This window comes from Bombus impatiens, unplaced genomic scaffold (assembly GCF_000188095.3).
Source record: "Bombus impatiens unplaced genomic scaffold, BIMP_2.2 scf_0487, whole genome shotgun sequence".
NCBI lineage: Eukaryota > Metazoa > Arthropoda > Insecta > Hymenoptera > Apidae > Bombus > Bombus impatiens.
In genome coordinates this window covers 2,820,778-2,847,906 of record NT_176906.1, presented here as the reverse complement: position 1 = coordinate 2,847,906, position 27,129 = coordinate 2,820,778, and the positions used below count along the sequence as shown (strand labels likewise).

General features: G+C 38.1%; 1 protein-coding gene across 8 annotated transcripts in view; it reads left to right on the top strand.

The window, feature by feature from the left end:
- LOC100742188 overlaps window positions 1–27,129 on the top strand; it is a 399,729-nt gene that overhangs the window by 268,470 nt on the left and 104,130 nt on the right. For 7 of the 8 annotated variants that reach the window (XR_002947023.2, XM_024368917.2, XM_024368915.2 and 4 more), the window contains exon 5: window positions 8,496–8,555. The exons of the other annotated variant lie outside the window; for it this stretch is intronic. Coding sequence is in view for 6 of the 7 variants with exons in the window: in XM_024368917.2 (XP_024224685.1) it covers window positions 8,496–8,555 (60 nt within the window). In the remaining variant the exon portion in view is untranslated. The remainder of the gene's footprint in view (window positions 1–8,495; window positions 8,556–27,129) is intronic. 8 annotated transcript variants of the gene reach the window in all.

The window sequence follows — 27,129 nt, the reverse complement described above, 5'->3', positions numbered from 1 at the left end:
CCGCCACGAGTCACAATGAAAGCCACCCCGCGCACGGAAGGATAACAATGGCAACGGGAGCAGCGCCGGTCCTGGAAATACCTTGATCCCACAAAAGGTAGCTAAACACGAGCCAGGACGAACACCCGAACCCTGGCCCTTCCAATTATACGTACTCTCGACTCGCAAGCGGATTGACGGTTGGTACGCAACGATAAATCGCGACGGTGATCCGACTTCTCCATTGAATCGCGACCGAACGAACGCCAGGGAATCCGATCGTACCGTCGAATATTTCGAGCCAGGGGCTTTCGTGGCTTTTCAACCGACCACGTAGCCGAGTTTGTTCGTGCGTTCATTGTGTTACCGAGCAGTCGACTTTCAATATTCGAAACTTGCATTTTGGGGATCCGCCTTGATCAAAGTTCTTCAATTGGAATCTTTGGCTCTTTGACATTTTTAATTGTGGAATTTGTTAACTTCTAGAGTTTCGCGAATAGTTGTATCCTTAATTCTTGGCATCGTGGAACTTTACAAGTTTCGGATTTTTGAATTTTAGATTTATATAGAATACAGAATTGTTTAATATATAATGGTACACTTAAACTTTCGAATTGTCGAATACTTACACCTTTGAAACTTTGCATCCTGGAAGCTTAGAATCTTTGAGTCTTCTGAAATTAAAGATTGTCCTTGATCCTTGGATCTTGGAGTTTTTGTTGAGAATTATGGATCTTAATCGCCGAAATAAATGTATAGGAACACTTACATTACATGTAGAAAAGATATTCAAATAGTTTCATATTTATTTAATATGTAATTTACAGGATTTTCGTCGATATATATTTGCATGCGTCTCAGCACTCTCTTTGTCTCACCATCTTCTATACCACACTACTAACGGAACAGTTGCATTTATCTGTTTTTCGAGACGCTGTGCACACACATACTTCCGTACACTCATACTCACATACGTGTGTCATTACTACGCGGCTAATCTAGTCTGGCACACAAAATTATACATATCTCAATAGTCTTTGAATATTTGAAACGTTGAATCTTTGCAAATTTTAATTCTTTAATCTTTGAATCTTTGCGTCTTTGGAATGTTTGAAATATAATATACAAAAATTTCCTTTGAAAAAACTGATTATACATTTTCCGTGGGATTTCGGAAACAAAAACGCGTTCGAGGGTTTTCATTTTCGTAGTTTCTATTAGAGCAACATCTGCTTCCTTGCTTGCCGCGCATTGATGAATTAGTTGGGTCAAACGACAGCCTCGCAGCTACGTTCACCCCCTCACAATTATCTTTTCTCCCTATGTATTTTTCCCTTTGTTGTTCATCTGTCAGTTCGCTTGAAGGATGCACAAAGGCTTTCTGGTACTCGCCGACGAATTCTGACGTTCCTCGCCCGCATGGCTTGTCATAATTTTCTAAAGTGCTGGTCACGCTTCTGATTACGATCGCGTAACGAGTGAAGGAATTTATATGATAAGCAAACATTTGCAAACAAACGAATGTCCGTAATTTCGTTAATGCTACAGAGTTTAATAAGCTTATTTTTTCCCCCGTACAGAGGGATTTTCGTAAGGCAAACAAAATGGAAGCTTTTACATAAATCAGATAAGACCCACATTTAAATAATATGCAGCTTAATTCTTATATCAATATCATCTAACAATTTTAAATAATTTGCGATACTTTACATTTTAATCTTTCGAATATTTATTTCTCAATCTTACTCTGAATCTGTTGAAGCTGTAAGGATATTTTTTAATCTTAGAAAGCATGTAAAAGCGTTAAATATTTAATTCAATAACTCTAAACATATTTTAAATAAATCGATATCTAAAGTATATGTGTAAATAATTCCTGTATGAATTTCCAAGCAAAATTTTACACCAAAAAAGCTTCGAATAAAAAGCTGCACAAAACCAACGACCGGATCATCCATCAAACATTCTATCAGCCAATTATCGGAAATCACCGCTGTCATCCAAAGAAAATGAAAACCAAACTTCCACTCTCAAGAATCCTTCGAACTTTCATACGTGTGACTTTACACAGTCTGAACGATCTATAATAACTATCGTGCGTCGATCGCGCATCGTAGATCGAAGGGACAGAGCCAGGAAGACCGGTACCGCGAAGAAAAGTAATAAGGGTGGAATATCGATATTCATCGACTAGAAAGCAAGTGGAGGCGACGAAGCGCAACGATGCGCGCTAGATTGGCCGGCACTTTCCGAGATATGAAATTATTGTCCGGGCCAGCAGCCCCTGTCAAAGGATCGACTGACAAGCGATCTCGAACGAAGCACGACAGCTTGACTAATGCGGTTACTACGGCCCCTCGTGATATAACCAAATGAAATACTCCTACTCGCAAGAAGAAGCTGATGTCACGAAATCAAAGTTCTTTTCCCCTGTGCTTGAATCATCCCTTCTTCTTCTCTAAAGAAGAAATCATCTTTTCCACCGCATCAGCGAGAATTCCTCTGCTTCTTCTATGTCTTCTTTTTCGCTCGTCAATCGATATGCGAGAAGGCTACGGTGACGTCGATTTATTTGTTGTTGACGTTTCGTAGCATTTAATTGAATTGCGATTTGCTAGGTTCAGACTCGATAGATGATTAATGATGGCTTCGTCAGGTTGCAAAGGGACGATCAAAGAAATTGTTGGTAGTTTAGAATCGAAGATAGAATTCTTATTGTGATTTTGTGTAATTGAATAGCTTAAGATTTGAACAGTCAAATGTCGATTCTTCGATTCTGAAGATTATTGAGATCAGTTGAGATAAATTGAGTTTGTTTAGGATTCTTTAGATATTAGATTTGTTTAGGAGGATTACTAACTGTGATATAGTAATCTTAATATCATCCATTTCTGATAAACTCGCGTCTTTAATCCCTCACCAGACAAAATACCATTTCATGTGTTCGTAAGTTGACCACATCAAAGTGTACAGTGACTGATGATTAATAATCTATATTATTGGGATATTTTATCTTTAACATGATATCATTTTTTCTCTTTTAGATCACCTTCTTAAACATGGTCATATTTTTTATTTAGAAGCCTTTTTCGTGTTATTCTACTTTTATTACAAATAGCACTGAACCTGGTTAACTTAACTGCCAGTTTCTTCGGTGCTTTCAATAACAGAAATGGAAATAGTACAACCGAGGTTCACAGTATTCTCGAAACGTGCAGCTCGTAAACTGCTTGTCGAGCGAGTAGCTGTACACCTGACAGTCGAATATTTTATTACTTACGGAAGTTCTAACTCGCCTCCTCCATCGCGGACCGTGACCCTTAAGGTGCGGTCAAACTCGCTCGACAGCCGCGCAATATGTAACATGAACTTCTGATGTGTTCTCCACGAGGAATTCAACGAACAGTTGCACGTGTTCATTCCATTCGTGCTTGGAATAATTCCGAATCGTTCGGTACTTGCATTTGACAATGTAATTTGTATATTTCGCGCGAAGAATGCAGCATCAACAAGAAGCATCGACACATATCGCCATTTTCCATTAAAGCTTTTTATCAGTTTCCATACACAGTGGCAGACAATAAGAAGCTTAAAATTCATACTTATGTATAATAACTGCACTACATTAATGGTAACTTTGTTGTACTAAACATTTTTATGTTCATATCATATGTTGACAACAGTCTTCTATAATATATCTATTCATAATTTAATTGTTCTTGTCAATTATAATCGTTTTGTACTGCCCAGCCTTTAAACTTTCTTTCGCCCTCCAATATGTATTTAACCTTCATAGTATCAGATTTTTGTAGTCGTATGAAAATACTACTAACGATTCGAAATATAATATTTGTATTTCGAAAATTTAAATATTTCCAACGCCCGAAATTTTAACAATTTGAAAGTTTCTATCCGTCCGCAGCTTACAAATTTTCTATGATTTTCTGTCCCACTTTTCACGTATTCCCGTTTCTTCCTACCTAATTAATTAGTATGTAAATGCTATAATAAATACTGCTAACATTTGTGTAGCTACTCTGAATTAAAGAACTAGAAGGGTAGAAATAATCAGAGTACATCAATACGTTGAATAATTACAATTGTATTTCTTGGATACTTCAACGAAAGTATTCGTCGAGACTTTGTGTTACAAGCAGTAAGCAGATTTCGATGTTTGCTTTAACATAAAAGTGGAAACAATCGATCAGGGAATCTTTCTTTGTCTGCGTAGAGGGAGGAAAGTGTGTACATCGTTCGTTTGCCAGGGCAGAATGGAAGCTGTATTCTTCTTCTGGTAAACCTCTTCGAACCTCCACCGTTCGAAACGTATTTCACCAGGAATATATTTTTCCTCCTTGATTTGCAAAAGATTGCGTTGGTATTTACATAAAGTAAAGAGCGGGAGACGGTGAGAATACGTTTCGATCTCTTTATCGGCGTATAATAGACCTTGGTATTCGCCGGTATTCGTGCAAGGGATTGTAAAATAGTCCTACTCTCCTTGTATGTAATAAGATTCGGTAAGGCTAAACGTTTCGGAGAGATTTCAGGAAGATTACATTTGAAATTAGTATAGTCAGTCCGTGAAAATTAGAAAATTTGGAAGAGCGAAGATTTGAACCAATTCAAAAAATCAAGCCGTCGTGAAATTAGAGATTCGAAAATTTGAGAAGTCGAAAATTCAAACATTTGGGGGATGGAAAAATATGACCGTTAGAAAATTGAAGAGATCAGAAATTTGGATATTCATGGGCTTTGTGAGATCGAAGCTTGGAACATTAAATCCAAATTTGCGGGGTCGGAAATTGCAAGATTTAAATATTTGAATATTTGGAAATTTGAGAATCGAATATTTGTACGTTTGAAATTTTCTACTTGCTTCTAGCTTACCTTTGCGCTACTTGCGACGTATAACAATTTTTTTTACCCACTTCCGACCCACTTTTCACATCATTCCGTTCTTTCTTCCACGATTCCCACGTTCTCAAATTTCCAAAGTCCCACGGTCTCAATTTCCAGTTTCTAAAAATAACAATACATATATCAACTGACGGATACCTAGCGTAACCAATCAAAGTTTCCCAACTACACGATGGACATCCCCTAGTCTCTTCACCCTACAATTTCACAGGCTGGGTCCGTATACAAGAATAGTCATTGCTACCGTGAAACGAAGCATGCGACAAGCATGCTTTCTTCATCAGCAGCGTTTAATTTGAATACACGTGCACGTTGTTACATGTAAACACGTGCAAGAGGAAGGAATCGTCGCGCGCGAGTAACCGTGGATCTCTTTCGCGTAACAAGACACTGCAAAGTAGGAGAGTACATATTGATCTTCCATTTCCTGCGGCTGAAACCAAGGGCTCTGCGCCTTGGTGAATCGCGATATTCGCCGTACCGTATCCTCCCACGTTGTTCGGCGAACGATGACGACGGCCAGGGTTCTTTCCAGGCTCGACGACTCTTAACGGAGTCCCACGAGGCACCGATTACACGAATCGGTGATTCATAATCGTCGTTCGGGCTTCCTTCCTGAATGCAATCACAGCCGCGGGGCCGCCATCCGTGAACAAAAAGAAAAGAAAGTCTCAAGGAGCTCGACTTCCATGGTCGATCCTTGGTTTCTCGCCATTCACCAAGACGCCTCAGGAAGCTTCCAGGTCTGTGGATATTTCACGAGAGGATTTATTTTCATTTGGTTTGCGGTTAGTTAGATTAGACTATATAGTTTCATTTTTCACTTAATCGATAATATCTTTAAGGTGATATAAATTTAGGATTTCTTACTTGGGAAGTTTCATCGAGTTTGGCACATTTCGTCAGGACGATTGTAAAATAAATGCGGATAAATAAAAAAAAGCTTTAGCAAAAATATGTAACGATTTATTTTTCTGAGGTAATTTTATTAATTGTAGCGTTGTTGTAATTTTGCTTTTGGCTTCCCCATACACCAAGACGTCTCAGGAAATTTTTAAATCTCTGGATTTAATTATTTGATGGGAGGGATCGATTTTTCGTGGTTCGTGGCTAGTTAGATCCGATTATAATAAATAAACTTCTCAGTTTAATTGGCAATTATTTTAGACTGATATAAATTTAACATCTCTTTCTTGGGAAGTTTGTCCGAGTTCAGGGACGAAAGTAACTGCAGATATATTTTTTAGAATTTATGTTTTCTGAGAAGTACCAGTTATTTTACAATTATTTTTTATTAAACGATCCGTGTTTCTTCAGAGATTCCTCTGCATTCGCGTAAGAAGAGTCCTGCAACAACCTATTGTACCCAATGTCGCAGAAGCAACAAATCACAAGGACACTGCACACCAGAGAAACATGGAACGAGGATCAATTATGCTCCGCTCGTAAATCTCAAACTACCCCAAGAAGAATTTTATCATCGTAGGTAGTTTATAACCTTAAAGCTTCGGAGTGGCAGTCCACGTTCCATATACGTAGCGTTTCAAACGAAAGCCTTGAAACTTGCTTGTAACTTTATAAAGGCGAACGTTCTTTATCGGCGAAACTTTGAAAAGCGTTACATTCAGCCGTGGTTTCGTAGGGAAATACACGGGAAACGTCGACTTGCGACGATCTTTGAGAGTGCGTTAAAATACAAATTGCATTCATTAAAGTTGAATGGACACGTAATGACGCTAAACGCTATTGATTTCGTATCCTATAGAGCAGCTAGTTCGAGTTGGCATCGGCAAGACTGATCTCGGATACAGGTGTCTTATTGTCTGAATACCCCGAAGCTCTCATTGTTTGGATGTTCCAGATGTTAATTTTAGGTGGTACATCCGCATGAAATACCTTTTTGAGTCTCGTGAATACGAAAAGCAAACGAGAGCCGGTCGGATGAACATGAAAAATAGTTTGACATACCCTGTCCACGATTTTTTTACGTATAGTCAAGATGAAAGTAGGTTGATCGAAATATCTGAGAGGGAATGGTACAATCTTTTTTTATCCGGATCCATTGTTTGATGAACTGGTTTCCTTTTCCTCGATCCATACACATTCCTGAGTGGAACGTGAACGTGCCAAGTGAATGTGCCAATATACAGCTCTATTCATAAATATTGACACATTGTTGATCTCATACAAAATGCAATAATCGGGCTGGATCGTCAGGCAAACCAGGCAATCGATTAGACTTTTGCATTTATACAAGATAAGGACCCACGAAATGTACGATAAATAATTGTCAGGAACTGTTTACGTTATAAGATAGTTATAAAATATAAAATATACGAGAGTTATAAAAGAAAGTAAAGAATAAACGATAGTCCCCACAGTTTCCCGATCGAAATCTTGTCGAAAAAATTTCAGCTGAATTGCGTAAGTATCGTCGATGAGAATTGAAATCTGAAAACTCTATCCAAAAGCAGAATCTGATCTATGAAAACCCGTGCGACATTTATGGAACCAAGTAACCACAGACACATTGGGAAAACTAACGAAACGAAGACACGCGATTTGTCCAAACTTAATCTGTAACTGCAGAACAGAAACTGCCGCAGGAGCCGAAGAAATGATCGGTAAACCGATACATCTACGACTGACAGAGGAACCCTCGTTAAACCGGCGATTCATCATTCGTTGAGGAGTCTTTAAGGACGATTAGGCAGTACGTCGACGAGCAAAAGGGTCAACGAGGCTGGCCTACGTCAAAACGGATGGGAACCTGTTTTCCTCCGTTACCGTCCGTATCTTCAACCCTCGTAACGAAACTTGGTTAACCCTTTCGGGTAACTGGAGCAAGTCTACTTCTGTGTTTTTTTCCTTTCGTTTCATCGAAGGGAGAGGACCACGTGCCTTCAAGGCTCATTTTCACCAGAACTTATCTCCGTTAAACGTATACGCGAACTAGGATCTTGCTGGTGCAGGGGACGAAGGATTTCGTAGATGTCATCGCCAGAGGCAATCTGGGCACCAAATTGAGCCGTACTTTCGTCGAGGCGACACGCGCCCTCTGATTAAATCGGGTGTATTATTGACGACGACCTGCCTTGTCTTCGACATCGTGAGACTTTACACAATGCGTTTTTACAGCTTAGAAGAGCTGTTGAGAACTCTGTCGCAAATTTCTCTCATTAAAAGACGACATTGCGCAAACGTATAACATTCCATCTGCAATATTTTTCAATCAATTTACGTTATATTCTCGTGTTAGAGTTTGATTTCTAACATTGTAGCTTGGGAAACAGGTTCCAGGGATTAACCCATCACCATAACTCGACAATATCTACGCAACCTTATTATTATTCACTTCTCCACATATAATTTCTTTTATTCGATTCTATGGAATTCATACGATGAACTTGTTTTTACATCTTAATTTAGTTTGCCATTCACAATCTCTTAGACGAACATAGGCACTAGTCTCAGGTCAGATCTAAAATTTCAACGAGTTACTTATAAAAAAATTAGTATGAAATTCTCTTGAGTTCATATCACATTTTATTCGTTTATATCCTTTAAAAAAAACAATATCTTCTTTCTGCTTTCAGGTACGTACCTGCCACTGCAGCATCACAAATTCTTCCCTGACGTCTCGAGCGTGCATTAACGTGAGTAGATCAAAGCACGAAAGGTATTCGTATCCCCCAAAAGACAAAGAGTCGTCTTTTTTTCGATAATGAAACAGGGTTGAGAGGGATGAGTTGTGATTGTTTCGTACGCGAACGTAATCTCAAGGGAGTATTCCCCGCGGTGGATGAAATTTCAATTTTCGGCGGGAATTTCCACGAAATCTGCATAACTGGAGGATCCGCGAGACGCACGAGTGACAGAAAAGGGAGGAAAGTGTCGGAACCGAAGGAAGCACTAAATCTTTTAAGTCTCACCCATTTTTGCACCAGAACCGCGAACAAAAAGAGATCGAGTCGGGAAGAAATCCGTTGAAACTTTCCTCCTCTTCTCGAGATGCTTGAAACGTCGTCTTCTTCGCTGAAATTTTGAGACAAGAAGAGGAATTTGAGGAAGTTGGAGGTTTCGATTTGAAGGAATTCCAAGCGAAAAACGTCGTGAGGCTTTAAATAATGTATAGCTGCGGTGGATCTGGCTTTTATTTATTTAAAACACGATATTTTTAGATGAAATTTTAAGTAAAGAAATATAACCTAGTAAAGTTTTGGATGGAATTCGTAAACAAATGATAGATACCGAAAATTCGTGAAACGTATTTCTTATCCGTTCGAGGGTGAACTACCCTCTTCCCGTCGATTCGATGCCAATTCAAGAGTATTATTTCGAATACCAAACGTTCCTTCCAGAATTTCCATTTTTATCGACAATTTCGAAGCTCTTCAGAAAATTTGAAATTTACTTACTTTTACAGACAGCTTTTCACTTGAATTTTTAGATAAATTCCGACAAATTCTATTGAATGTTTATTCAAGAACTGGAAATTTCCGATATCGAACGAAACAAGAATATATACTTCCCATTAATATGTTAGCCACGAAGCTATGTTTCATCGAATATTTAATCCCGCTGTTCTCCTATGGTCTGCATAGTACGGGATAAAAATTCTCACCTCGATATATATTGTTAAAATATTGTTGAATCTTTATTAATATTGTATAAAATATTGTTGAAATCTTTGCATATTTCACACTGTTCGTGAATTCAAATTTCGAAAGAAGATATCGGAAAATGTAGGAATGTAAAACGGTACTAAGCAGAACAGCAGGATCAGTTACCTTTTTAAACAAAATTCCCAAAGACTCTATGGATCTGTCGGTTTGTTCCCCGTTCGATATTTTGAAATTGCGAAAGCAGCGAGAGAACGATGGCACCTGTACAGTTTACGGCTTTATGCCTTGACGACAGGCGGCCTCTTCATTTCTATTAGCCTCCCTTCGAGTCGCTTCACCCTTCTATCTCTCGCTAGGCCTTCCACCAAGAAGCCCGAGAGAACCCATGACACAAGCTCGAATCCCCTTGCTCTAAACCGCTCACTCCCTCCCATACTCTCGCCGTTCATCCTTCCCCTATTGTTCTTCATTCTCTGCCGCCCAGACTTCGATCTTAAAGGTGCACCCCTCGAGCCCTTTCGCCAAGCAACGTCTAACTCGTCCGCCACCAGAGTCAATTATTTCGTGAGAAGATTTCAGGATCTGAGAAACGACAAATATTTTCTGTTCGATGCGAAAAGTGGAAGACAAGTTGGGGTAGTTTACCCTGGTTTCCTGGAAGTTTACGGCTTTTTATGGGGTGTCGAGTAATGGATATGTCCTTTGAGTCGGTTGGATGAGATTGTCGTTGGATAAAGTAAGTTTCTCGAGATTCTATTCGATTTTCCCGGTCAGGATAGGGTCGATAGATTGGTACGATTGTTTAGGGTATTTTATTGTTACGTTTCAGTATTACAGACTGCGGATGTTTATGGAAAAGTTTATATTTTGGGGAAATTTAAGAGTGCAGAGATCCGTGGCATATATATCATATAAGAATATATGTAAAATATTCAAAGTAGAGTATTTATTATTTCATGAAATTTAATGGATGAAACAAATATGTATTTAGGCTCTGTTTCTTCAGCTACGTATATCCAGTTCAAAAAATAATTTGATTTCGATTGATTCTAAATTGGTTTTCGCTAGTTTGTTCGAATTACTGGAAAGTATGCAAAGAGTGTCTCCTTATTGCAACAACTCCTTCGATTTCTTTACACAAAAAGCTGCAACACCATAAAAAGGAAATATAAATAGCAGTCAAGTACAAACATCCTATTTACCATACAACGATGTCCAATTTCCAGCAACGTAAATCCGAAAAATCTCAATGTTAGCACACCCGCCGATGCATCAACGCGAAATATAAATAGCCAGTTCGCGTGATACGCGCGCGAACCAGCAAATAAGGCGATAACGTATCGCCATCAACACCACCAGCGCTATACAAAAGGAAGAAAGATGAGGAAGAAAAAATAAAATCGAAATAAAAAGATAAATTATCTACAGTTATTCATACATTAAACTCGCGCGCGCTATATTTCATCGTTGTCAGTTTACCCGCGACACCTGCTACATCGAATCCCTCTTATTTCGACGGGTATCAACGGTGCAGAACAGTCGTGCAGGGAATCTCCGGGATCGGCGAGATCGATAGCGCCAATAAAGCGCCACTTTCGCTGCTATAAATCGAACCGGAGATCTTTTATTGCGCCGAATATATTTGCGTGGTAATCACTGATGGATAGGCGAACACATGAACGCGATGGATGGCCGGTAAATCGCGTCGCGTAGCTGCGTTCGATTTATTACGATGAAAATACTGGCGACGATGCGATGGAAGGAAGAGAAGAGATTAGGGTCTTTTCAAATGCTTCTCGACGCCAATGACTTAAGAGGGTTGCGGACTCCCGTTGTCGTGAATAAGAAACGACGCGAGCTCTTAAGAAACGCGGAGAAGCGTAATTCATTTACGTTAGATTGATTAAAGCGTTCGTTAAGGTTGCGTCGAGGCAACAGCTTTTAAACGATTAATCGTTAATAGCACTGCCATGGCTGTTTTTGCACCCTTGACGAGATCGTTAGGTATTCATTAGAACTTTTTAAATATTTGTTTGTAGCAATACTTGATTTGATTTGTTAACTCGAATCTTCTGAACGATTAATAATAGTAGAGTGATGGATTGCTCCTAGGCAAGATTTTTGCAAGAAGCTCTTTATATATCTATACTAATAAAAATAAAAGCGATAGTACTGATATCTGACTTTTGTCGATAGGTTTGTTTCTTTATCCTGCTGTGTTTTTCCAGATCCCGTTTTTCACCTAATCGTATTTTTCTTTCGTCAACAGGTTCCCTAAGTTTGAGGGAGAAGCGACGTGATCATTATTCTTCTTAAACTTAAACTTCTTAGTAAATATTTGAATGAAATTGTTGAGAATTGTGGATCTTAGTTGCCGAAATAAATGTATGGGAACATTCACATTACATATAAAAATGGTATTAATATAGTTTATGCGTTTTAATATGCGATTTACAAGATAATCGTAGATAGGTAGATATAAGAGATTTGTAGCATTCTTTTTGTCTCACCAATTTTTTTACCACCATGCGTACGGAACAGTTGCATTCTTCTGTTTTATGAAACGCTGCGCACGCACATACTCATGCACACACACATACTCGTATATGTGTATCACTAGTTCGCGGCTAATCCAGTGTAGCACACAAAATTACATATATCTCAATAGAAATAGTAAAAGTCTTCTTGTTTGAAGACTGCAGCAGGGTTGATTGGTTTCCAACGTTTTTGGATGGGACGAGGTTTAAGTAGAATATGTTGCACGTATCGGTTTCCCATATGTACAAAACAATCTTCGACAAGCACTCGCTAAGGATGTGGTCTCAATTTTCCGCGGCAAAAATAGGATAAGTAAATGTTGATTTAGTTAATGGCGCACCCGTTTCGACTGACTTTCTGTCCGCGTCGACTTAACTGTATAGGGTGTATATTTTAGGAACGGAGTTGAAAAAGGATATAATAAGAGAGATATTGATAAAGTATTCAGTCGTTCGATAAGTTCGTAACGAAATTTAAGAGAGATTATGTTATAAAATTAAAGAAACCTGTAATAAAAATTGAAGATCTTTTTATTATTTATATACTTTTCATCTACCACTAAAAAAAATATATATGCGACGAATTAATATGTGGAAACGAAAAAAGAATCACAAAACCAAATTTCCTGAGATTGTCAACTTTAAAACACGAGATTATTTATAGAACCGAATATCAGGCGTTTCATAAATTATTCAGCAACTCAATTTTCTCTCAGAAAAAACAAAAAAAAATGTGAAATCCCTGTAAAGTCCTTTGTTCCTGGCGGAACAATGCAACTCGAGCGAAGTTTCTAGATAAAAATCCGATCCAAGTTTTCCAAGAGCGAACGATCCGCTCTCTGAAGTATCCGCTAATTAGCTACGGACGAAATAAAAGACATAATCACCTCGATAATAATTCGAAACTTGGACAAACTTGGTCGTTCGATGGTTTCTTCGTCTTGAAATATGACAGTGAGAAACCGAGAAGATTGGCAAATGGAATTCGATACGTTGTCGCTTAGAAGGGGCGTAAAATTAAAATATCTCCGCGGAGAAGAAGCGTATCGAGGGGTAGAAGATTTTTTGCTCCTCCACGCTTTCCATCGTTCTCTAATCTCTACATCTGCGCCTTCTTCCGTTTGTATCCTTTCTGCTCGAGAATTTCGTCCTTCCGCGAGATCGATTCCCCTAGGAACGCTTTGGAAACCCGGTCGTCGCAACTTCTTTGCAAAAAGAAAGTCCGTGAAGAAGGGACTCGATACTCGTATTCTATCCCGTAGGGTTTTGTGGCAAGAACGATGAAGAGTCTATTATATGCGTTCTTTCCCTAGGGCATCATAAACTTAGCAACGACTCCTTTTGTTGATTTTTAGGCTCGTGGGTGCTTTCATTTTATTTATTTATTTATTTTCCAGTAAAAGCCTTTTGACATCAAATGCAAATAAAATAAAATTGGATAAAATAGGATTAATCGTGCATCGAATGCCTAAAACATGCCTCTGTGCCGTGAAAAATATCAATGTGTTGGTACTATGAAACGTAAATGAGCACAAGCGAATGATTAAAAGTGGATGTGGTACCAACAGAATAAGAGATGAGCTATTATGATTTGGTAATAACAAAGAGAATTCTAATGTAACGTTAACGTTTAAAATAACGTTGTATCGTTAAAGAGTCATCAGAATTTGTCAGTGACTATTTACAAAATTTCTCTAACATTTCTGGGATTACTGAATCAATTGTTTCGTGAATTTTTGGACACACGGTCGTGCATTTTCTACTTCCTTGCAAATGAATTCAGCGACGAACAGAGACGTTTTTATTCGAAGGAACAAAGCTGCTCTTCAGAAATTGTAGTAGTGTCATTACAAAATAGAGTTTTTATAAGAATACGAAATTGGACTTATTTTATGGAAGTTGATTTGCTCGCCAAGGTGAACAAAAGCGACCAACGTTTTGTTTCCCGGTGGTGTATTCGACGTTTCTATAGGGTTGCGTGGCGCAATAAAACGCAGATGCCAAATTCAAGAAAGCTACTTTCATCAATCGTTCTTTTTCCGTTGTCGTCTCTTTGTTCCCCGATTCTTTTCTTGTTATTTCGACTGTCTTCCCTGCTCAGACGAACGTGTTCCCCCTGCAAGTCTCATCATTCGACCGAATCAATTCTTGTCGAAATACCTTGTCATTTCGAAACTACTTTAGCATTTTTCTCTTTTTCATAAAAACATAAAATTAGAACACTTTCAACATTACTAAATTCCTACGTATAATTCGATATTAGGAATGTGTAATTTATTACGTATAAAGTTATGAGTATATTTTTTCGTGTCCAACATTTGATGATTAAATAATAATTGGCAGAAGGAACCGAATACATTCATCGATTTATACAAAACACAAAATTGCCAAGTACTTTGAATCTTCAATAGGAAAATAGAAACGATGGCTTCTTCGCGATTCTTAGCTTCATAAATCGAAAATGATTAAAAAAAAAGATACTTGACTGCGTTTTATATAAAATTGATCGACGAGTTATTATATTCACAGAAAATTCTTTGTATGTTTTATATAATTCAATTCATCAAACAAACTTCTCTATTTCCTCGATTTCGAAGCTGAGTCAAAGAGCTTAACATTCGAGTTAAATTATGTCTCTAAAATTCCTAGATTTTCTCCGATGGAATGCCATATAAATCATATTCTTCAACGAATAAATTTTTTAAGCACTCCTTTCCGCAATAATTCTTCATTTCCGTTGTGTACTCGGCATTCCACCGTTAACCATACTTTACGTCATCGGACGCGTTCTTCCGTATGCTCCGGCTGGTTCTCCTCCATTCCTCTTTGCCTGACCTTCCTCTATTTTCTTTTTTCCCCGCTCTCGTTCCCGGCTTCTCCCATTTTCCATTTTTCTTCCCAATTTCGGCGGCGTTCTCCTCGAGGATTGAATCCCCTGTGGGACTCTTCGTAGGTTCCCCACAACTTCCTTATAAAGCGAAACATTGTCTGGAAAGGGTTGATATATTCTACGCGAAGCCAACGTTTATAGCCGACTCGACTATGGTCGTCTGCATCATACAGATTTCTCCGTTTCGCCAAACAAATACGCGCCAACTTCTTCGATGTTCACTGCCCCTGAATTGCTTTCGCTAGAAGAAATTGCTCGTACCGTTCGAGAGATTATGGTTTCACGCTGTGGTACCCAGCAGACGAACGTTGACGTTTTATTATAGTGTGACAGAAATATTAATGAAGGATTATGTGTACACATACCACGCTATATACTATCGGTCAAAAGTTTAGAACTCGTAATAAATCTTCTGATAATAGTCTCATTAATTCGAAATTCTTTGCTGCAGTAGATTCTTTACTAAAAAAAATTTTTTTTTTTTGAAAAAATAGATTTCTAAGCTAAAATTTTCCTTGAATCGTTGAATTTGATGGGATGCTAGTAGTGATTGCAAAGTTTCGACCGACAGTATATATCTAAATAGATAGCAAAGTTTGATTAATGTTACTCGACAATTAATAATCGTAGCAGGTTGGTCGAAGTAGTTTTGTAAAATAAAACTTAAGCAGCTAGCGATACATGGACATGTTTCTTTCCTTTTAAATTAAAATAGCGCGAATGTTATAGAATTATAAAATAAATATGAAAAATTGATATTGCATTAGATATTCTTTAATTTTCGAGCTGAGTTATTCTATGTGCGAGGATGTTAAGGAAATTGAACAAATTTCGATATTTAAAATAATAATTAAGATAATTGTTCTAACTTATTGAAACTGGAATAGAAGATATAGCTAAAGAGGACAGACAAAAAGAGACATAAGAGTAACAAAATGATCACATACATTTTATAGGATAGGAGCGTGTGATACATTTTAACGAAATAACGTGGAGTCAGTTTCATAAATAACCGAAATGAAATCCTGCCGGGATGTAGTAAGTGAAGATAACAACGTGTCGATATAGGTTAGAGCATGGAAAGAGACGTTATAAGGCTGGTGCCTATAAATTTCGTACTATTACTTCTGGCAAGTATACGGTGGGGTAATAAAATGCAATATAACACAGAGCCTGAACGTGTCTATGTAAGATTCCTCGCTACACGCCGCGAACATAGAAGACCACCTATGGAGTGAGTTGGAATTCTTGCAAAGACAAAGAAAGTATGCGACGTTTCTGGAAAGTATCAGACGAAATATAAATGAATAAATCTTCTGAAAACAGTAGATTATAATATTCTTTATTTTATCTTTAATTTTATCATTAATAGCGTTCAAATAATAATTAAACGACATTAAAATCGTAAATTTTATTGCAGTCCTCACAGACTGAAATAAATATAGTCTCAATTGCATCAAGAAGTTTAATTTTTCATATAGCACACGACGATTAAAATTCAAGTTATCAGGACTATAAATAATAGTGAAAGCAAAACGTAATTGGTGATTGCTCGAATCTTAGCAAATTTGTTAAAACTCTTTTGTAAAATGAAAGAAGCTTCGATTGTGCTTTAACGAAGAGAAACTACTAACTCCAGCGATAATTTAAACAATTTGTCAAATTGAAATTTGAATCTTTCCATCCTTGAATTATCCATCGTAAAAGTGTCGAAACTGATCGATACTCATCAACGTAAACATCTACTCGCTGTTATCCACTCTAAAATCTTACACAGCAAAAAAGGAGCGCCAAGATACAGTAAATCACAAGCTGTTCTCTCAGAAACGTGTCACCATCGGTATCGAGAAGTCGTGACATTCATCTCGTCACAGAGAAGAGACGATGACGAACGGTCGCGCGTACTATTTCCTCGATCGACGTGTCTCTTGCTGTACGCGGATGATTTACATGGCAATAAACTAACGCCTTGGTGCACCACGAAAAACGCTTTTGATTTATCCGCGTACTTTCTCGAAGCACTGGACTTCTGCCAGACCGGAAGGTCCATCTCGCCGGAAATCACGGTCATAATTCAGCGACGACTACGGAGCCAAGGACCATGAAAACACCCTCCAGTCGAGAAGTGTCCCGCCGCTGGAATTTACATAAAGCGGACCGTGGTTTTGCAAAATCAATTTGAACTTTTGCGGTTCCACCTTAGCCTCGTCCACCTACCACTGCGTTTCCCCTTGCCTCACCGCTGGCTGCTTCTCTCTAACTTTATTACGTCCCCAAGAACGTCTGTTTGCAGAGCGCGGTAATAGAGTCCCTCGGTGGTGAAAGGAAGCCGCCGTCGAATCGCGTGAAACGGATTTCTATTCCTCTTTTTATCGGTACTATTCTGCCGCCTTTTCTCTATTTCCGAAGTCGTGGAATTCCCAATGCATAATTGCTTTTTGCTAGCCGTACATTCACATTTCTAATATTTTATTTTCTGGTGAATATTTCGCTAACTTTTCTCAACCTCGTGAGGCTGACGGTACAATATATCACGAGATAACTTTTAGAATAATTATTGGATTGTTTTATAACGTTTCTTTCACCACTGAGACATACTGAGATATGGGATCTCGTTATAAATGCTACTACATATCCCGTTTTAAGAATTATGATTAACCTATTTTTTTCAAGCATGAGCGTGTTATAGTTCGCATTATTATATTACAGTTAAAAGAAGAATCCTCGTCGAAAAAGTTAAATTGTATATTAATTAAATTAGAAAGAAAATTGTTGTTTAATCTAATGTTATACTGTTTTGGAGGGTCAATTTATCTCTTCTTATCTGATAAATCAAAGTTAATAGGAATTTTCTACAAAAATGATAAAACTTTGGATCCTAAATATATGATCAAACAGATACACAGACAATTGCTATGAAGAAAAAAGAATTACTATGCGAACATACCGGAAATTATTGTTCGCAAAACGATCGAAGATGATGATCCACCGACAACGACTTGCCTCTCTTTGTGCGTGGCCGATGCTTTTAAGCAGATGGAGATTTATGCGCTGGTAGACGAATTCCAAGCGTTCACCGGGTAATGGAGAGCACTCGTGGAAAAATCATGCATGAACGATTCGTTCGTTGACCCCCTTTGCATCCCGCTGACTCTCGGCCCTGTAACGGCCCTCGAAGACGATTCTACCGGGACTTTTAACAGAAAATCGAAGGAGCTCGTCGGGAATGGCACTTCAGGTTCCGTTGTCCCCTTTCAGCTTCGCATACCTCTCCTCTTCGTGTCTAAAATCGGCCGAACATCGTTTTATGACCGTTTTATGATCGTTTTACGACCAGCCGATTTTTGGTTTATTGAGAAGCTTTGCAGAAGCATAATGAAACGTTCAAAATTATGAAGTCTCCGAGATTAATCCTGTAATTTTATGATCTATAAATTTTCAGTTATTTATTTGTTCACGATCATTCTTTACCAATTAACATATTCACCGAAGCCTTTGAAGGTCTTCCGTTCTTTCTTCAAAAATGTTTCCGTTTTATGTAATAACGTTCGTTCCAGCACACTACCCGATATTTCGTTTATCTTCTTAAGCCATTTTATCGAAACGCACACATAAATTGCAGCAGTTGCATCTGCAACATTACCAAAACAATTAAATCGACGCAAAACTTTCATCAGTAGCAACGAATATATTAAATTCTGCAATCTCATCCGATTAAAAATTTAAGCTTAAAAAAAGTTAAAAATTGCGCTTTAATTCCGTCGCTCTCAGAAGGCGTGTACGATCTTCTGACAAACGCTAGACCGGAAACGGCGCTGCATTTGCATTAACGCATCAACAGTTTCAAAGTCTGCAGACGACGAGGACGACAACGATAATTCTAGCCGTATTTGCAGGCGTATTTACAAGGCGCAGGGTGGGCCGCGTTTTCTACCTCGACGGCCAATATACAAGAGTGCCTTGTACATATGTATTTCCTGCATAATTTTGCACCAGCCTGGCCGTGTTCTCACTATGCGAAACTCGCGGAAGCCCTCGAGATATCCGCGGAACTTAATACGCTGCACGAGCTTAACTCGTTGTCACTTTTCCGTTCTAGCATTCTCCGACGTGAATCTCGACCTTGTTGGCAATATCGAAAATTAATCAAGTTAAGAAGCTAGATGATCTTGAGAAATCTTTTACGAGACACGAAGAAGGAGTGAAGATTGGCTTTTGATGTTGGTCGTTCGGTATAGGATGAGAAAGGATTAAGGTGTCTGGACGAGCAAATGTTTATACGGAAATATTTAAAAGACTATAGAAAGAATTTTATTATAGATGAGATTTCAATTATTGTACGATATATCTGTTTAGTATTATCGTTCTATAACAATTCAGTTTAATATTATTGTTGCCATAGCAACGTTACTTGCATCCTTTAGGAACGATCATTTTTCTACTTTCCAGTCAATATCGAATAATAATATAGCACTTAACTGCGCTCTTTACGTTTAATTTAATGAATATGTAAAATAAAAAATATGTACTAGACTGAAATTTCATATAACACAAGCGTTAATGTTATTCCATTTGATAATAACTTTTGGATTAACATAGCTATTAAATGATAAAATGATACTTCGAATGTCAAAAAATATCAGATTTAGGGTTTAGTATACTCATTCGTAAAATTTAATCAAACCAGCAAGTATTTCGATAATCCCCAAAATCAAAATAAATCTTAAATTATTAGATCGTTTTGAATCGTCGATTGAATTTTCCATTCTCCGTAAAACACACTACTCTCTCGCAATTCTGAAATTCACCACATCCTTAAACCTCCAGCTAAGAAAACCGGCTGATCAAAAAGACATTTCCTGTTTCCTTGCACAAGGTTAACGGCCCTCAATTTTCTTTCACCTTTGTACACGAACGCAAAACGGTCGTTCTTGGTTATTTTGGCCGTGTATCAAGGAAAGAAAGCGTTCGAACAGTAGCGTAACGAGGTACACAGGCCTTTGAAGTACATTGTTTTCCACCTGATTTGTCTCATCCCCCCTGTTCCCTGGCTTTTTCACCACCTAATTATCGGCCCGAAAAGCTCAGCTGGACGTGAGAACATCTGAGAGCCTTCTTCCGCGTACATAACGTGGAGCAACACGCGTAGCAACGATGGGCCCCCCTTTTTGCCAGATTTTCGATAGCCCTAAAAGCGTGCTCTCGTTACGATGGGGGCAGCCCACGCTAATCAGGATCAAAGTTAGGAGCCGCGTTCGAAAACGGCAAAGAGGATTTCGATGCTGGACCTATCGAGCCGGTACGAATACGGACTATTCGCGTTCGTGATCTTCGTTAAATTGGCTAATCAGCTAATCCTGTCTTTGATTCGCTGGGTATTGGTTAGTTGGTAATGGCGAGGGTGAATCGAGAGACTTTGAGTTGTTTCTGGAGTTCATGGAATTTCATCGTGTAATACATTATGGCATTGAGTTAAATATTTGCAGGATTATTTATTTTGTTTAGTATTATCTTATTTAAAGTAGATTTAACGTGGAAGAAGAAAGTATATGTATATATTACGAGGGAATTGAAATACAAAGAGAATATTTTTGGAGAAGAAGAGATAGCAGAGGGAAATTTTTAGATTGGGTAGATATTGAAGAACAATGCACTAGATCTAATTTGGGAAAAGAAAGTATTCTTTTGGGGAAAGAAAGTAATTGGAAAAAGAATTGAAAGAAATGTAAGAGAAATTTGTTTTGAGAAGAAAGGCTAGGAAAAATAATTTCATAGGATACTGCGTTAAAGACCTGAGATATGACTAAGATATGAGTTATTAAAAAGTTCTTTATTTCTTTTTTTATTTTTAGTGAAGTATTTTATGGAAGAATTGCATATTCAAAGTATACGAAATGTCACCATCCTCCAACCATGAATCTCTCTATGTTCGTTTATCGAAGATATTAAAATTTGCAAAGTATGTTAAATGAAATTATTTAAATGTACTTTAATTTAGCAGAAATGAAGATTTCCATGTTTACCAAATTCCATTTGGTCAAATATGTTAAATTTGAGCAGACGTTTAGTTACATTCTGATGCGATCCGAATGTTCTTCAAGCGGGCCGACCAGAGCAAGCACGTGTTGCATTTCGGTCGACGTGAATGCCAGGCGATACTCGCTCTTGCAAATAGTTTACATGCAAACGAGTTGGGCGTGTTCGTGCATGTGGAGCACGTGTATATTTTAGGTACGCGTTGACTAACTTGGTGCATTTCGAGTAAATTTGGAACAGACGTTCAGCATAGACCGAGTGAACGTCTGTTATTTTAATTATTACTCAACGCGAGCACCTACTCGATAATTTCTACCAATTCCCTTCATCTTCGTGTTTAATCAACTTGTTAGTCGAAAATCGAATTTACAAAGGAAAATTTACGATTACTTGTCCGCTACAAACTAGCAAATTTTTGACGAATAAAACATTATTTTTATTCTTATTTTTCTATTTATTTATTTTCTTAACAAAGATATTTCATATGGTTTAAAAAGGAAAATAAGGAAGATAAGGAAGATAGTTATCAACGTGAGCGAAGCACTGATTAATATTAATGGGACGCGAGTCAACTTGCTCTTCCGGTTCGCTACAAATAATAGCCGTGATGTCGCATTGTTCTATAGAAAGCGACCGCTGGCATTGCACATCGATGGCTGTGAGGCAATTCGCCGCGACCATCATCCCATTTGCACAATATAACGATACCGTGATCGTAATAATCGAGTTCGATTCGCGTTACTGGTAATTAATGTTAACATGCTGGATGATCGGCTGAATTGTAACGAGGTTACAGGAAGTTTGCTCGTTATAACGTACCTACCCTTCTCATCACAGAACTTTTCATCATTAAAACAATTTTTAAATATCAAAAGATTTGAATTGACAAATTGAAAATTACGTTCTACTTTAAATTTTAATCTTCAAATTTCAAGATAATACAAATAAAAATAAATGTTATTGCTACTTGTTCTATGTATGTAATTTACTGCTCAAAGATACTCAGATACTATTTGTCTTCATGTAATTCAATTACAAACTGAGAGATGAATTGGCAAATTAAATTAATTTTCGACTGACGTCTGCAATTATCAAGATCATAGAACTATTTCGTTGTTTGACAAGCACTTAATCTCCAAATTCTTCAATTCTTCAATTACAAGCAGATTGTACAAAATGTCAGCAGATAGAAAAATGTCCGATATTGATCCAAGCATTAATATGGCAAATGTATCTATGTAGCAGTAAATATATTTCGTGGCTAAAGTTCGAATAAATAATTTTACCTCTAATTACACTCCGCTAGGACTCGCGTCCTATTACTATAAATCGATCATAGCGTCTGGATCACTTCCAGCCGGTATAATATCTACCTGATCAAAGATTTTCATTATTCAAGGCCATCCTCTTCTCCACAAGCCACACCAAAGATTCTAGCCACCACTCTCTACATTCCCATTCCTTGTTCCAACGAACCCCATCGACCTCGACAATCTCCAGCAGCTATCAAATAATTTCGACCAATTAACGACCGAGTAATTACAACAGCCTGTAAAATTGCGATACCGACACGCAATCAGAATTTTACGCGGATCGATCGTTGTCGAGGCAAGAACAGTGGGCCAAGAAAACGGGTAGTAATTACGGCGATTATGGTATCAAAGGAACATACGTATACGGAATACCGATCGCGATCGCAGATTCTACAGCCGGTGCGTTTTAACGTTCGTCGAGCGGCCGTTTTAACGTGCGCACGGCGATTTATTATCACCAGTTGACACGTTGCTATAATTTACCGCTACGGCAGCAGAATATTTCTTAGATCCCGGATACCAGAGGGAAACGCGAAACAAACTGGCGATGCCCGGTCGGCCAGGACTAAGCGTTCATCCTACTTGGCGAAACGATATTTATAACGACGATTCGTTACCGTTTGTCCCGGTGTGTTTTATTCGCCGCGATACTCTGCGTCGACCTGTAACTGTATTACGAGAAACGACCGGGTTTCCATTCGAGAGAAAAGTAATCCACGTTGATGAAGCTTGGTAAAAGTTGTGCAAGTAACACGTGACCTCTTTCAGTCCGCTACGATGGCGACGATGGGAAAAAGTGGATTTGTGACTATTGAAAAGATGATACGTGGAAGGTATATAGCGTTTTCTCTTTTCTTCCTTTAAATTTAGTGGTTTATACTAGTTGGATTTTTACATGCTTAAAATCAAATGTAAAGATGTAGGGAATTTACATATGAAATGGGCTGAAGTACTAAGAACTTCCATAATAAATATTTAATCCTTTTTAAATAAGCAAAATTCACTTTCGTTGTCCGACAAGTGTATAAGTGTATGATTCTCGAGCATTTTTAAATATGAGAAGTTGTTACTTAAAGTTTTCAAAATAGAGTATTCTTTGATATAAACAAAATGTCGCGCTTATCCAAAAACGTGTAAGTTTAAAGCTTCGATATTTAAATCTTTCGATGGAACATCTCGATATTACGTTCTTACTGAAAGATAAGAAGAAAGATGTAGAAATAGATATTCGATTGTCCATACTAGAATTCAAATATGAAGCAATTCTTTATTCGAGAGAACTCCAATCCCTGTAACTCTTCAAAAAATAATCCATTTCCACCCTACATCCGATAAATCTCCCTTAAACCGCTTTCGTCTGAGTTCTGAATTGATTTCGATAACCCAAAGTCACATTACTGAAACCAAATTAAAGCGCAATATTTTCTCCAATAAGTTACCCATACGGAATACTTTATCCAACGATAGGAAGCCTGCGTTAAACGCGTTTGACGAGATTTTTTCGATTTCTGACGCTCTGCGCGCGACTCAAAGGGAAAATAGCTCGAATGGGAATCGCCTTTTCCAGCTCTTGATCGTTCGATTTTCATTAGCCGCACGCCGTAGGAGTGAGACGAGCTTTGCAGAGGGCGGCGGTGGCTTTCCTCACCAGTTTGGGGTTCGCCTTTAAAGCCGCTCACCAGCATTTGCACGCGGAAATTAAAAACGCGTGTCGGCGACGTGAACGCCGCTTTGATTTTACGGTTTTGCATCTGACGATATTGACTAATAATTCATCGAGAACCGAACATGTTCAACGACGATACGTACGCCGTTTTCTATTGGGCGCTCAGAAAATAACGTCCAGTTTATTTAAACGTAAATCAGGCAGATGGCCGTTGCAACATGTCTCGGACGTATGATCAAATGATACTCGAGGAAACGATCGTACCGTTAGAAATTCCGTTTATGGTCGTTTCACTTGAGTTTTCATAGCTCTAATAATGATAGGTTATTGGTGTATTCGTGCTTTTAAAGAAAAATAACAAATATAGAGGAAGTATAAATAGCAGTAATAGTAATATTTAGCAAAAAATTTAGTTCGACATATGAATCGCTTAATAGCCACATTGATCGATTCTATAAATTAAAGAATATAAGAAAGTGATGATATGTAAGAAAACCTTTTGAAAAGTGTTCTTTAAATTCGCCTTATAATTTGCCATTATTTATGTTATCCTCCGATGAATGAATTTATGAAAGTCCTTGGTTTTTTGAGAATTGAATATTCGTTATGTACTTACATGATAGCAATAGAAAGTAGAATTGATCGAATTGGCTTCCGAAGGGCTCATATGTTAATCATTTAATTTACAATTTATTAATCTCATCCCTATTCTGACATAATGATGACGAACTAGGTCGTTTTATAAACGTTACTGATAAAATAAATACGCAAAATAACGTGACTTTTTAACACTTGTTCACTTTACCAGTAGAATAATGCTGACACGGTCAAGTTCCTCGACTACTGAGTCAGACATGTGATAACTGAATCTGTTAGACCATCTGAACGCGGTTTCTAACCTAAACGAAAATCCTTAAAACACTTTGAATATGTACAATATATACCATTTCTTAATTTCACGCAATCGATCTCTGCAATACTCTCATTGTGTAATATTATTTCTTCGATTAATTTTTCAATATTATCTGATAATTTTCGATATTAACTGATTACAAATTGTTTACACTTGATTACAAATCGTGTTGATTACAACTGATTAAAAATCATACTATGGCCAAGGAATACTTTCAACCAAAATTAGCTTGATGGTCAAAGAACTTCAGCGTTTCTTCCTATACAAATCACCGTTAAAATTATGTCCATTTTAGTGTCCTAAATCACTCGAGAAACTATCAAATTGCTCGAACTATTTGATCAAACAAACTGAATCTTTCCCACGCCACAAATCTGCCGACTCGTATCTCGACATTTCATTTCACGAGTTCAATTAATCTTCCGAGAGTTTCCAGCAACGTGTATAAATGATTCGTAAATCCTCGATGTTCATTAAGATTTATGGGTAACGCGTTTTGAAGGAATACGCGAGCCGAGCGTTTGCACGCGTCGAGACGATGAAGAGAGAAGGGGATGATGGTGGAAGCGAGAGAGGTTGGTGTTAACCTGAGGCGTTCGAATTTAGAGGCACGAATGCTTCGCACGTATTTCGACACCAAAGAGCCGTTGTCGTCTTTAGGGTGAGTCGCTTTGCAGTAAGTGGCAGCCGCTCTGCAAAGGACACCCTTGCTTCGGGCTCTCGCGTATGCAAAGCGATCATATTTCGCGTCGAAAGTCTATTAAATCTCCGTACGAGAAGCCACAATCCGAACGATATTTTCACTTTACGAATTATCCCATTTAAGTCGTGAGTTTCGCCGGCTTCTTCGCGATTGTGAACGCATTCGTTCGATATCTCCCTTCGAGTTCGTTTGATTCGGTCTCTTACGGATGGAAAAAATTCTTCTAGTTGGCAGATCCACTTTGATGTTAGAAACAGAAAAATTCTTTCAGTTATTGTTGTTCCTGTCTACTGGTAGTGGTATAAAGAATTTTTAACTTTCGATATTGATTCGAAAGACAAAAATCAGGTCAAGGAGTCTTCTTATAATAGTAAATTATGCAACAGAACTTTGATTGTGAAAACTTCAAGGGTATCCGACAAACTGAAGCCGATAAATTCTTCAAAATTTTGGGATTTTTCAACAAATTACACGAAACTTGAAATAGCATTGCATTCTCAGTGATGTTTCGGAACATAAAAATCGAATTCAGAGATTTTCATGTAATAGCACATAACTTAAAAAGTTGTATCTTTGAAACCTTGAAAGGAAGCCTCTTCTCCGTTAAACTCAAACCAATGAATTCTTGAAAAAAAACGCGAAGTTTTAAAGAGAGTCGTGCAATATTTAAAACAACGTGTATCTTCGTCGTCTGGTATATTAAAAATCGCGTAAATCAAGTCGCGGAACGTACGATAAACGTTAAATAAAATCTGTGACAATTAACGGAACGAACACAGTAACATGAAACGTTTCGTAGAGAAAGAGAGAATGCTGGAGGGTCTGGACGCTTTGCTCGACGTGTCGCTGTTTAGAGACGAGTTTCACACCTTCGTTGACGTCGAAATTGAACGGGCGCGTCAGCATCAGACGGCGACAAAGGAGCGCCGCGATGTCGGCGCAAATTTCCCGACGCCAGCGTCGCTTTGGCCGAGAGCTGCGTGTTCGACTCCCACCCTTGGACGAACGCGAAACGATCGTAATTTCAACTAACAGCTGCTCGGCCCGACGCGTCTCAACGAGACACGAAACACCCTTAAATCAAGATCTTGCCTAAACACGACCGTTTGAATAGTTCGTTCTCGTTGCTCCGTCTCGAAATAGACGGCGCCTCTCTCGTATCCAGTTCGTTTCTGTTACGTGCTGTAAATGGTGAAAGAATCCTCGATTATGGTAAAGTACATGTGTTTGTGCGCGAAACAAATAGGGCTAATTAATCGGAAATAAAAGAGAAGTTCGTACGTTTGCGTGAAAAAGTACTGGAACTTCAATTTCTTGTTTAACCTTTTACATATCTATGTATCTACTTATCTATTTTGTTTTGGATTTTGTTTGTTATCATACAAAAGGATAGTCTTGCTACTTTTCGAAGTACTTCTACTAATATTGAATACTTCTCGTGTACATTCTCAGACGAAGTGATAAAAGTGATTAACGATGATAATCATGGAAATTTTAGAAACGTAATATACAGAGTGGTTAGTAACTAGTGGTACAAGCGGAGGGGG